At 35.3% G+C, this 14453-nt stretch overlaps 1 protein-coding gene across 2 annotated transcripts in view; it reads left to right on the forward strand.

Moving 5' to 3' along the window:
- The first annotated feature begins 3220 nt into the window (after positions 1-3220).
- The window catches only part of LOC100818647 (anaphase-promoting complex subunit 1), a 31091-nt gene continuing 19858 nt past the window's right edge, over positions 3221-14453 (forward strand). Inside the window, exons 1-10 of one of the 2 annotated variants that reach the window (XM_006595797.3) lie at positions 3221-3646; positions 3861-3924; positions 5426-5510; positions 6862-7100; positions 7241-7346; positions 7427-7590; positions 12437-12624; positions 12698-12767; positions 13570-13740; positions 13873-14363. In XM_006595797.3, coding sequence (XP_006595860.1) covers positions 3420-3646; positions 3861-3924; positions 5426-5510; positions 6862-7100; positions 7241-7346; positions 7427-7590; positions 12437-12624; positions 12698-12767; positions 13570-13740; positions 13873-14363 — 1805 coding nt within the window. In that variant the 5' untranslated portion in view covers positions 3221-3419. The other variant, XM_026125323.2, reaches the window with a different exon arrangement.

Genomic DNA, 14453 nt, shown 5'->3' on the forward strand with positions numbered 1-14453 from the left:
TTTAGGAGCTGTAATGATAAATAATAAATACTTCAAAATTAAAAGAAAAGAAAAAATCGTAATGGAGACTGTAGGAGCCGTGTCAACGTGCCTTGCTAAGGTGGCTTTGCTTTGATTTTGGACACGTAGGATCCTGTCTTGTCTTTTTCATGCCCGTTTAATTTAAATTTAAAATTGTGCAACAAAAATAGGAGAGGATTTTTCAGAAAAAAAATTGCTTCTTTCGCCTCCGACAAGTAATGCTTGATTTTATTCGAATGCTCTCGATTATAGGTACTAGGTTTACCATAGATTAATTATTAATTATTAAATATTTATTGATTTAACTATTTATTTTTTTGTATGTATTAACTATTTACTGATGAGCATAATTATACGAATGAAATCAGATAGCTTATATAAATATTTTGATTTGCAATTTTGAATAACTAAATTATATAAATATGTTTTGATTTGAATATTTGACCCAGAATCAAATAAGGTTTTGCACGTGCTTGCCCAACATAAATGAATTTCAAAATAAGAATTATAGATGGGATTATCATCATCAAGGAAAAGCAAGTTTTTGACAACATGATGTATTTTAAGATCATTAAAGTTGACAAGAGTGTGGGAGAAGCTTTTGTTCTTGATTCTCCCATATCTAAATCCTCCAAACCCACGAAGGTTTTAAGAATGATTACTATTTGAATTGCTTAATATGATAAATGTTGTAAGTATGTGTTCGGGGGAGTTATTGTGTATGGTTAGTGGTATAGATGGAGAGATTTTTGTTAAAGGGAATGATGAAATCTTCAAAGTGAAAGAAAATCTCTATATATAAGTCATGCATGTGACGACAACACCTAAAATAATACAAATGTGTGGAGAATGATACAAAGAATAATTAATCAAATCAAAAGTAAGAAATAATGGACGAGAAAGGACACCAAATTATAAGAAGAAGAAAAATATTGAACCAATCAATCAACATAAGAAAAAAAAAGAAAATAAATATACAAGAAGACAAGATAGAGAGAGACATCAAATATTATTAAAAAGTGTCGTTGAGAATTTAAAAGAAAAAACATTTTTAATAAATAATTTTAATATGTCAATATAAAATAACAAGTGAGACACATTTCACTAATTACCATAGTCTTAAAAATTGGATCGAACGTCGAGAGAACTAGAGTAGTAGATGCATTGAGCAAAATTATAGATCGAACACCCAATCAAACCGATGTAAACCAATCATTGCGACTCAATTGTTTAAGTGGTTGACTTGGCGAACCAACAAGTTAAAATAATCCAGATTGATTCGTGCATTTAAAAAAAAAAGAGTTCAACATTGGTAGGGTAATGCGACTGTGCTCGCTAGCTCCAACCTTCTTCTTGCTCGGAGGACATTTGTGCCATCGTCGGAAAGTGTTGTCACCTTCCTCTTGCTAACTCCAACCTTCTTTGAGCATCTCTAAAAAGAAAAATCAAACATGGAATTTGGAGTTGGAAAGGTTATGCATTCGCATTGTCGCCCAAAAGCTTTGGCACATTACTCCTGCCGCCACCAAGCCACGTTGAACTCTGCTTTAGTTTTAAAAAGAAGAGGTAGCAACATCATAGTACAAAGAACTACCCAATGATAGTGAATTAGGATTTCAAGGGTGTGTTTAATAGAAGGAGAAAAAATAGAAGGAGAAGAAGTATGTAGGCGAGAAAAGAAGAGTAAATAAATGTTGTTTGAATGAAAAGAAATAAAGTGTGAATAAAGGGGAAATATTTGAATTAAAGTTATTTAATAAGTAAAACTTTATAATTAAAAAAATAAAAAGGCAAAACACAATTTTAACAAACAATAATAACCAATTTGCAAGCAGGGTCAGTGGGTTGAGGCAGCGTAGCAAGTAAAGTTTTTTTGCACAAAAAAACCATACAAATTACAAACACAAGTGAGCTCAAAACATGAACAAAATCCATAAATAACAAGGTGCTCAAAATAATTTATATAATTTGGGACAAGCAAATTGTAAAAAATAAAAATAAACTAGCTTATATAGTAGTTGATAGGAGCCAATGACGGAGAAGAAAGGTCGTGCATGTGAACACGGGTAGAAAATGGAGAAAAAAATGTATAAAATCATGGGGACATATAAGTAAATTCATAAGCACAATGTTATCTTCTTCACATCTTAGAGGAAAAATACTGTGTTGTGGATTACATTTCATTTTTAAAATATTTAAGCTCAATTTTGATCTCGCCAAATCGCTCAAGTCCTATGATACAATGCACTTATTTACCTGCCCTCCCCTCTCCATGCTATCTTTGCAACTCCAAACATACCCCAAGGGATATGGGTCATGTGGGCCAAATGCGTTTTAGCATTTATTGGACCATATAGTTTGAATACATCGAAGTGAAATTTAATTTGAGTCTCCCAAAAATTATAGATATTAATCAACACTCAATTGATCAATTACATATTCACATTTTTTTTTCTTCATGTTGATAGTAGTATTTATGAGAGATTTCTTTTTTGAAATAATTATTTATGAAAGATAAAAAAAAATATAATCTCTTCCACTTAAATACATAAATGACATTTATTCCATAGCATACCTTGGCCTAAAGTTTGTAGCAAGTAAATATGATATTTCTTAAATCATACATCATGCATATGACCACCAAACAAAATATGATATAATAACTAAATCACAATAAAATACAATAAACCAATTAATAACAATAATTATAAAATATAATACGATAATTTAGTAATAAAAATTATTCAAAGCATGGCATATAATACAATAAAGTAAATAATAATAATAATAATTATATAGGTTTTTTATGCATGTTATGAAAAATTAATTTTTTTAATAAAGATTAAGTCAAATGATTTAATTAGTAAGTAATTGATTCAATCATTGACCTAGTAATTTAGAATAATAACTTGGTAGATGATCGACTCGATTTTTAATGATTAAGCAAATTTTAGTAGATATTCTTGTTTGGATATTGAACCCACAAAATTTAATAAAAAAATTATAGTAAAGTTAATAGTAGAGTTTTTTTTTGAAAAAAAAACATTAGAATTGCTATAACAAAAGTATCTTTTGGAAGAATATTAAAAAATAAAAACATTACAATAATGATAATAATAAATAAATTGATTAGTTAATTAAAAACAATTAAATTCCCGGTACGGTACTAGTTCAAGTGTCTGGCTAGGGTTTTTTAAAGTTCAAAACTCAGCCCCAGTCGCGTACTTGCATTCGAAACTAAAAAATAAAAAATCAACCAAAGATATAAAGAGCGGGAGACCAAAGCTTAGTTCTGCCTGCGAGTGCGATACACATTTCACTCAAGCTTAGTTCTTCTGCTCCACTCTCGTCACCACCGAGAAGAACTTGAAGTTGAACTTGCTCTGAGCTCCGAGAAAATGTCCATCGGAGTCCGTTGCTTAACAGTGCTGGGCGAGTTCAAGCCATTTGGCCTCATTGCCGAAGCTCTCGACGGCAAGCCCCCCGACACCGTCACCGACAAGTACGATTACTTCCTCTTCGATCCCGAAATCGCTCGTGACCGTGACGCCGATGACGATTGCGACGACGTCGCTTCTGCGCCGAGCAATCGTGGGGATCACGAGCTGTTCATCCGAGGCAATCGGTAATTTATCATCTTTTGCCAATAAAACCCTCGCTTCTCTGCTCAGTTGATTCCGAATGTGCGGAAATGAAGTTGAATTAGAACCTTCGTTTTGAAATTCTGTTTTCTTCTTTTGCTGCTGTGCCTGTGTCTGTGTTCCTCTTTGTTATTACTTTGTCAGAAGTTGCACTGTTGCTGCATTGCTTTTATCTAACGTTGTGATGTTTTGTGATAGGATTATATGGTCGACGGGTGCGAGAGTATTTAAGAGATTTACCTTGTCATCTGACATCGTTAAGGTTTGAGTTTTTGAGTTTTCATGCTTTGAATTTGAATTAAATGAGTTTGTTTAATTTAACCCGCTATATTAGTAATTTATAACTCCCGCTTTACGATTTTTTTGTTAAGTGAACTGAACATTGTTGATGGAGGGATATCTCGTTTAGAGCGGCTTTTTGTGTGGATTGTTTCCTGTCTGGAGTTTTTTTTTTATAGTTATTTTAATTTTGAGTGAAGCCAAAGCTAATGGTTTGAGTCTGTAGAGAAAATGGTCTTTAGTGTTTCAGATAGAAATTTATTGGTTTAGTGCTCCCTTCGTGTTTTAATGTATTTGTTCATTACTTTTGTAATGTTTACTTTAATCTTCTTTATTCCTTAAAAAGAGAAACAAAATTTGTGCCTTTGCAGCCGGTGGTTAGAGGACATGTGATTTGCATATATAGTTCAGATTCTCATACACATTGTATAAGATGAGATCTAGTTAATATAAAAGCAGATAGGGAAGTAAACATTTAGAGGATTAAAAAATCTTCAAGTAAGTAGTATCTGGAATTTTCAGACTGTAACAGTTACTTCAGGAAATTTGGATGCCAAGGATTAGAGTTCTATGAGCAATTTTCAATTTAAAAAGGAATTTAATTTTAATGAATAAGATAAGAGGATGAATATTGTTTAGGACTGTAAGAAAGGAAGATTGCAACTAGCAACATTTGAAGTATGCTTCTTGGCATGGTTGGTGAATCTTGGGTGTGTGCTAATAACTTTCGAGCATTTCTTTTTTACTAGTTTTATAGATTTTGGCAGGAGTAAGGTAGAGCTCTGTGATGTTTTTTTTTTGGAAGGCAGAAAATATATATATTATTAATATATAAACCAGTACCAGTGGTACCAGAGATATAAGTTACAAGGCACCAAGGTGCTACCCTCCAAAATAACCATCCAACCTAAGCAGCAAAAACATACAAGCCCAACCCAAAAACTAGGCAACGAAATTCGTTATATTAGAGCTCTGTGATGTACATGATTTATGTTGTCCTTCGAATCCTATCATTTAGTTAAATGTTTCGATTTTAATGATTTGACCATAAATTATTTCCGGAAGAATAGTTTTTATAGTATATCTTTGGTGTTCAAAAGTTTCTTAGTGGAACTTTTTTGGTAGGCATTCATACAGGTGCTGCTGTGACTGTGAGGCATTATTGGCCTTACTCTGTTTAATTTTGCTTATTTGTTTAAGGAGGTTATTTTATATTATTCCATTTTTATCCTTCTTTCCTTGTAATAAAGTCTTCCTTCAAAACATTCTTCCTTGACTTGGCTTTGGGTTTTCAAAGACTACGGAGGTTGAATTTTATCCAATCATCCGATGGCTGCAACATTTCCCGTGCAACAAAAAATTGCAACAGTGGAGGACTAAAAGTCTCAAATTTTATTTTTATTTTCCATTGTTGTATATGTAATGCTGTTTTTGGTTCCATTTACTGAACAGTTCTGCTTTAACCAATTGTTTTGAAATTTTAGGTGTGCTGGTGTCGTCTTGGTCATACAGATGAAGCTCTTCTATGTATATTGCAAAATGATTGTTTGACTATCTATAATACATCTGGTAAGTGTAATAAATGAAGTTCAACCATCATATGATAGAAAAGGAGAAAAAGAACTCGTGTCATGAGAATGGTACTAGTTTCTGGCTTTGTTGTCAAAAACAAGTTTCTCATTGGAAACAAGTTTCTTTTACTCATTATTGATGTAGAACTAGAACCAAAATAACCAAGAGTCCTTGAGATTCTAGTAAAATTTCACAATTTCTTTAATTAATAATTTCAAAACTACAACAACAGCACCGGTGCCTTTTCCCGCAAGGTGGGAGTTAATAAATATCGAAGTGTGAATAAAATAGGACACCTTAAATGGTATCTATAGTCAAAAGGTGGTTGGAATCCCAGTCAAACACTAGCTTATTGAAATTAATAAGGTTAAATTTAAAGTTTGGCATCTATACTCCACACCATTTTTTGTTTTGGTTCCTTCATGAAAAAACATTTATATATTGGTCCTTGCCATTTGCCAAAGTTATATCAGTGTCAGATGTTTGCTAAGTTGGCTAATGTTTAGTAGCCAGTAAGGTAAGACAAACATTAGTCAAGTCAGCAAACATTTAAAATGCAGACTTTTTCATGTATGGACCCAAAACAGAAAATGGTGTCAAGAATAGGGATTACATTTTTTAATTTAATCAATTAATATTTAATAACTTAGTAAAAAAAAAAAACTAAGAAGCTATTGGGAGGGATATTGTCCGAAGGCTCCTCACTGTGCAAAGGTATTGGGAGAGATATTGTACACAGCCTTACCCTTGCATATGCAAAGAGGCTGTTTCCAGATTTGAACCCATGACCAACAGGTCACCAAGGCTGTGCCAGGGCCGCCCTCTAATAACTTAGTCAAACTAAGATAAATTCCCTAAATCCAAAAAATAAAAATGACATAAAATTATTTTAAAATAGCAGAAGTTTGTCCTAATTATTTCATATCATTTATGTAAAATCCAAGAATTAGATTATTGTTTTAGTTTTTATATGTATACTTGTTTTTAGTCATGGTGAAGCTGGAGTCCAATTTAATTAACTATGTCTCATGTTCCTTTCTATTTGAATTAACTATATGTCTCATTGCTCTACCATATCTGCACGGTCTCTTCCATTTCATTTGTTGCTTTAGCAGGGAATTTAATTAACTACATGTCTCATGTTCGTTTTCCATCTTTGATTCAAAGATCTTTTTAAATCTCAACTGGACACACACACACACTTCACTCATGACTAGAGAAGAAGTCATCAATTTAAATCTCCCTTGTATATCATTATATCTATATATCAGATTGTCAATATTTTCAGGTATTCAATTTTTCTTTTTTTTTGGTGCTATAGTGACTGAAATTTCCTTCTGTTTAATAGGTGAAGTAGTATCACTTCCATTTCCTCATACAATTACATCTATATGGCCTCTTCCTTTTGGTTTATTACTCCAGCAAGAAGTTGAAGCAAATATACCGTCACATGTTCCTTTTTCATCTACAAGCCCTTTGCTTAATATACGTGATATGCTGCTTAGTGCATCTAATCATATCCAAAAGGGGGAGGGTACTTCGGTATCCTCTCATCTCATTTTGATGGATCCACTGGATGAACTTCGAGTATGTTAACAATCTCCAGATTGTTGCTGAAATTTCTTCCTTCTAGGTTATCCTTGTGTAGTTTTGACATATTTACTGCTATAAATTTTTGTTTTGGTTTACCTTTTCCATTTGATTACTGACTTTTACTGTTATTGTAGCCAACTTTTATTGAAGAAAGAGGGAAATTGAACATGATGAAGGAATATGATGAAAAGACAATTTGGACAAGTCATCAGGTCCCACTTATGGCTTCCTATAATAAAGGTTTCTTTCATTGAAGTTCTTGCAATCAGTTCCTGGTAGTTGTCTTGGTAATTTTTGTGATAGTGTTACTCTGAATTCAGGAAAGATGCAGCACTCTTTGTGGGTTGCAGAAATTGTCAGCTCTAACATTGATGAGGATCCGGCCACTGATTTATTACATATAGATCCCATGAGTGTATTGCCAAAACATCTGTCCTTCCGTAAAATATGGCAGGGGAAAGGTGCTCAGACAGCTGCTTGTAAGGTGTGATATAGGCTATTAGGCTTCTTCACAATTATCTGGCTATTGTTTGTATGTGCATTTTTTGGTTTTAAAAGTGTTAGGGTATTGAATATCCCTAACAGCAGAGAAAACAAGAGAAACAGAAAATAGAAGAATATATGAAAAATACTGGGGGCAAACTGAATTTATTCAAGAAGGAAACCTTCTTCCAAGGGAAAACCCTTTACAATTTCTAATTCTTCTCTACCCCTTCCTCTAATGAGAATACTCTTATTTATAATATCCTAATCCAACTAATTGATAAAGACAGAATAATAAAGATAGATGGCCCTAAAGATTAAACTAATAACTAATTCGATCCTATCTTCCGTGTAGGGGCTTTCTTCCTTCTAGAATAGACCCTCCAGATAACTGGTCTATCTTGAGATCTAACAATACTCGCCTCCAAAGAATGAACCTTGTCCTCAAGGTTAAATTCAGGAAATAGATTCTGAATCACATCCACATTCTCCCACACAGATTTACTTAAAACTGAAGTAGCTAACCCTTTGCTGAAATATGTAACTGGACATTTCCCTTGTGTTAACACAGCTCTGATCCCTGTTCCGCAAGCATCACATTCAATGGAAAAAGGTTCCTTAAAGTCTGGTAAAGTCAAAACTGGAGAGTGGGTTAATGCGTCCTTAAGTGCATTAAAGGACTCAGTTGCCGCTGCACTCCAATTAAAAGCTCCTTTCTTCAACAAATCAGTGAGTGGTTTAGCCATCTTCCCATAATCTTTCACAAATTTCCTGTAGTAACCAGTTAAGCCCAAAAATCCCCTCAAAGCTTTAATGGATTTTGGTATAGGCCAATGAAGGACTACATCTACTTTTTTTGGATCCATAGAGACTCCCTCTCTCGAAATCAGATGCCCTAAATAATCGATGGTGGTCCTGCCCAAACTGCATTTCTTGCTGTTTGCAAAGAAATTATGATGAAAGAGAGTGTGTAGGACCTCACTCAAGTGCTGTAGATGGCTCTCCCAATCGCTGCTATATACTAAGATGTCATCAAAGAAGACCAACACAAATTTCCATAGAAAGGGCTGCAACACAGAATTCATAGCTCGTTGGAGAGTGGCAGGGGCGTTGGTGAGGCCAAAAGGCATCACAAGGGACTCATAATGACCTTGATGAGTCCGAAAGGCTGTTTTGGGAACGTCTTCTTCACTCATTCGAATTTGGTGATAGCCCGACTTCAAATCGATTTTGGAAAAGTATGCAGCCCCAAATAGTTCGTCCAGTAATTCTTCGATCACAGGAATGGGAAACTTGTCTGGAATTGTCGCTTTATTCAGTGCTCTATAGTCAATACAAAACCGCCAACTGCCATCTTTCTTTTTTGCTAAAATTACCGGGCTAGAATACAGGCTATTACTGGGCCGGATTATGCCTTCCTGTAACATTTCTGCAACCTGTTTCTCGATCTCATTCTTCTGTAAGTGTGGATATCGATAAGGACGGACATTTATAGGACCCGTCCCATCTTTGAGGACAATCTTGTGATCTACAAGTCTGTTTGGAGGTAAGCTTATGGGTTTGGAAAAAACCGCTTGAAAACGCTCTGTCACATGTTGTAATTGGGTCAACTGAAGATGGTCAAGTTTTTGCTCCTCACCTTGAGTTGCTCCCTCTTGATCTCGGAGCAGGTCTGAATAGAAAGGTATCATGGCAGCAACCTCAACATCTGAAGCCCTCCCAAAGACCTTCGCTGAAAATCCCTTCTTCTGCATGCTATAGTCTCCCGTGATTTGGGTGGGTGACCCTTGATAGCGAAAAGACATGGTAAGAGTCTTCCAATTGTGTTGTACCTCACCTAATGAAGCCAACCAGGTCATCCCGAGGATGACATCCACACCACCAAGATCAAACAAGAAAAAGTCTCCAGTGTAAACATAACCCTGCATCTTTAGGATCAGATTCTGGCAATATCCCTGAGATTCCTATCGGTGTCCATTTCCCAGTTGAACCCCAAAACTTCTAGTAGGTTGAATCGGACAGTTCATCCTTGAGATTAGGTCCCTTGCTACAAAGTTGTGACTAGCGCCGCTATCAATCAGAATGGTAACCCCAACACCAGCCATTTCTCCCCATAGTTTCATGGTTTTTGGAGGCGTAATGTTCCTCTGGACCAGTTGAGATAATTCCATCCATTGGCAATGGTATTGATCCCCCACTACATCATTGGTCTCCTCTGGTTCCTGTTTGTCATTCTCTTCTATGTTGTCGCCTTCGTCCTCCCCAAGGATAGTGATCCGCAGACTCCCTTCTGGACACTTATGTCCAAAACCAAAGGCTAAACCACATCTAAAACAGCGGCCCTCCTCTTTCCGTTTTAAAAATTCAGCGTATGGCAATTGTCTAGCTCCCTTGTTTCTTGAAAAGGTGCCAGCACTACCGGAATGCGGGTTATTTGATCCACACGAAGAAACCCCTTTTGAAGTTGTCATGATGTTCCGTGCTCCAGTAGTAGCTGGGCGTGCCTGGGATGCGCTATAATTGCCTGCTGTATTGGCTGTTGAACTCGCTGGGTTGCTAATCACGACGCTTCCCTTATGTTGAAAACGCGGAGGAAAAAAAACCCTTTGAGAAGGAGGCTGACCACGAGCAAGGCGGAGTTCTTCATCCACATCTCTTGCAATTTCCATGGCACGCAAGACCTCTGTCGGCCGGAAAGATCGCACCCTACATCGAATCTCCGGCTGGAGACCACCCAAGAAGTATCCCAACATCTGTTCTTTTGATGGATCAGGGATTTGAGCCACCAAAATTTCGAATTCTCTCAAATAAACGTCCACGGACTCCTCCTGTTTGAGAGTTTTTAAACGCTCGAAAACATTGTCCTTACTACCTTCACCAAAACGCTGAAGCATGAGTGGGGTTAAAGATTGCCAAGAAAGAGATGGATTGCGTTTTTGAATGAAACGATACCAGTGTACCGCCTCCCCTTCCATGCTAATGAATGCCAATCAAATCTTCTCTTCTTCTTTCACTTGATGTACTTCGAAAAAAATTTCAGCTCTAGCTATCCAAGACAGAGGATCTGTTCCATCGAAGACCGGTAGTTCCACCTTCTTGGTCCAAAAGCGTGGTTCAAAAACCACCTCAGATTCGGTATTGCTCTCCGACTTGGTATCGGAGGGGTCTTTCTGTAGTCGTTCCAGCTGCTGTAGTACGTGATTCATGATGCCTTCTACCCTCTGGATGCCGCCTCTGAGATCAGCTATGTCTTCTCCATGGGTCATCAAGGTGCGGTCTAAGGTGTCTATACGTGAATCCATCTGGAATGGTAGAGGAAAGAGCTGGTCGGACCAATTGTTAGGGTATTGAATATCCCTAACAGCAGAGAAAACAAGTGAAACAGAAAATAGAAGAATATACGGAAAATACTGGGGCAAACTGAATTTATTCAAGAAGGAAACCTTCTTCCAAGGGAAAACCCTTTACAATTTCTAATTCTTCTCTACCCCTTCCTCTAATGAGAATACTCTTATTTATAATATCCTAATCCAACTAATTGATAAAGATAGAATAATAAAGATAAAGATAGAATAATAAAGATAGATGGCCCTAAAGATTAAACTAATAACTAATTCGATCCTATCTCCCGTGTAGGGGCTTTCTTCCTTCTAGAATAGACCCTCTAGATAACTGGTCTATCTTGAGATCTAACAAAAAGGGAAGTGCAATTCATCAGTTTATGACATAGTTGTTTACTTTGCTTTTCAAGTATTGATATTAATATATGTAAATGTAGAGTAGAATGTAGATGCTTTATATGGCCTCAAAGCTGTTTTATCTGTATTTCTAGCATAGCAGATGACTAATCAATAATTAAAACTTTGTTAATTTAAAGTTTTAGTGTAACATATTTAGTACTTGAAAATAATTATTCAAATGTTTTTTAATAATATTTTATTTGATTTCATAATCTGCTTATAGAAGAGGACCACCTTGTTGCGATGGTACTCCCTGCCCTTGCATGGTGGCCATAATAAAAAATATTTTACACACAAAATGTATACTAAAAAACTGCAGAATGTAATAAACTAGGGAGTGCCTTGTGCTTTGCACGGTTTTTATTTTTAATTAAAGAAAAACAGAAAAAGAGCGTAAAAGGAGGAGAGAGAGTGTGAAGTGGGAAGGAAAAAAAAAATCACTGACCAGTCAACACATGGCAACGGCTGAATAGTTTTTGTACTACTATAGACTATAGATAAAATAGAATAATGACATATATCAATTATCAAGAACAAACTAGAAAATGTTTTAACAACACTGGTAAGATTTTGGTTGTAAGATATTTGGAACATAAAAAAGATAACTGGCTAATTTAAACACACTGTTAATGATGTTTGTTTCACTACATTATCCAAAATGCCTCACTGTTTTGTTGTTTGAAGAATTATTTTATTCATTGGAGTATCAGATTTTTAGTTCAGAATGATAGTGTATATTCTGTATAGGTTATAGTGTATGTAGTATAGACCTACAGGTAGCTTAGAGTTACCTCTCAGTTAGCTATGACAGCTGTTGAGTTACTTACAACAGCTGTTAGTCAGTTAGTGCTAGTGCTCTATGTTTGTACTCTGTAAATACATATCTTGTAATCAACTCAATTGATGAAATGAAATACAGTTTAGGTCATTCTCTAAATCTCTCCAGATTCCTTTAGATTTTACACAGAACAGTGAAATTGCAAGTCCCTAATTAGATAGCTGGATGGATGGATTGCATTCTCCTTTCCTCCTTGGGTGGTTTATCATTTAGTTTATACATTCAATTTTATTTCTTTTCTTTTGACTTTTCCTTCAAATGACTACTAGGTCTTTATGGCCACTGATGATGATACAGCTCCTGTTGTCTGCTTTTTTCACCAAGAACAAAGAAAGTTGTTGTCTGTTAGTCTTCAGATTGTTGAAATAAATAATGAGATTGTGTTTGATGTCAAACCTGATATGAGCTGGAACATATCTGCAATTGCAGCTTCACCTGTGACGGTAACCCGCCCAAGGTACATATCCCATCTATTTGTACATTGATTTTATAATGATGAACATAATTTTCTTCAAATATGTGTTTTCTAGGGTCAAAGTAGGACTACTTCCATATTCAGACATAATGGTTTTGGCTCCAGAAAATGTTCTGCTTCTCTATGTAAGTCTTACACATGGATGGGCATAAATTGATTGTGTCATTCTTCAATCTTTTTAGTGTCCTGACTCCTGGCATTTCTCTCAGTCTATATACTATCCTGTCTCTACATTTGTTTGTCATTATATTGTGTTTTGATTATTATTCTTTTCCTAGCTTCCTTGTGGGTTAATGCTTGATTTTTTACAATAAAGGTTTCTTTGCAATTTGCATAGAGTGGATTTGAGACCTTTTTTGAGCTGATGTTTGCATCATTTTTTTTTTTTGTTGCTGTTAGGGCTTAGTAGGGTTCCTGATTCTCCTGCTTTGTTTTTATCTTTGTTTCAATTAATGTGTCCATATAAAAATTGCTTTCTTTCTGTAATCTGATTTTACTTTTGAATAATTGAAGTGACATTTATTTTCTTTTTTAATGCTAAATTTTGCGTACTACCTCTCTTAGTAATATTGTAAGTTTAGTTTCATTGATTGGTATATAACTGATATTGTAGGTAGGTTATTAATATCTACTGACAGATACTTTTTTGTTCCCTGATAAGTACTGGGTGCTACATCTGATAACTTGTTCTGGCCTTATAAAATTTGACCTATTTGTTACCATAATGCCTGGATATGGTTTCGTATAAATGGAGCTGTAAACTTGGCAGCTTTAATTTGTAGAAATTCTTTTTAATATTGACTTTTTATACTTTATACAAAGTTGTCAGTTTTCTCAGACTCACCCTTTTTCATGATTCCATCAAGTGCCATTAAGATTGCTAAAGTTTGATATTTCTTTTAGTAATATGTCATGCTTATATTGTAGTCTGGGAAGCAATGCCTGTGCAAATATGTGCTACCTTCTTGCTTAAATAAAGATAAGATTTTGCATGATTTGGAGCTTTCAGAAGAATCTCCTCTTCCCAATTACTTAAAGATTACAGGCCTGGCTGATGCTGTTGAGGGGCGAGTCAATGTGATAGTAAATAATAGACAGGTATGTTGACTTGTATTTAGGGATGATTTCTTTTCATTTTTTACATTGAAGTTGGCATCTGTAGGTTTCTTGGCAAATGGAAACTAATAGTCTGTTTCTTTGCATCATTTGAAATCTCTGCTTTCCATATAGATCTTTAGATGTGCATTACGACAAAGTCCTTCATCAACATTAGCTAATGATTGCATCGCAGCACTTGCTGAGGGGCTTCGTTCTAGTTATTACAGACATCTTCTTGGTCTTCTCTGGAAAGATAGTGATCCAGCTCATCTGTCGGAAACTGAATCTATTGTTGATTCAGAATGGGACTCTTTTTGTCATGTAATTATGCAAATCTGCAGAAAATATAACATTATATGTCAAAAGCGTTCTGATTCAGTACCACATTCTGCTTGGGACTTCCTTGTTAGTAGCCAATTTCATTATAATTTTTGCAAAGTAAACTCCATGTTCGGAATACCTTGTGCAGTGTCACTTGATCAGCAGGAATTAAATTTCCAAAGGTCATCTGTAGATGACGCACAAAGTTTTGACAAGCCTTTTTATACTGATCTGTTATGGGAAAGTCTGGAATCTCTTCATGGACTCTATGAAAGCTTGAAACTTGACAATCTCCGCAAAAGGTATGTCTCTGATCCTGTGTAATATATTTTGGGTTGCCTTTTCATTTTAGTCTCTAGCATCCTAGCTAATGCATTTTCTGATCATCTCTT

The sequence above is a fragment of the Glycine max genome, chromosome 14 (genome assembly GCF_000004515.6).
Source record: "Glycine max cultivar Williams 82 chromosome 14, Glycine_max_v4.0, whole genome shotgun sequence".
Classification (NCBI taxonomy): Eukaryota; Viridiplantae; Streptophyta; class Magnoliopsida; order Fabales; family Fabaceae; genus Glycine; species Glycine max.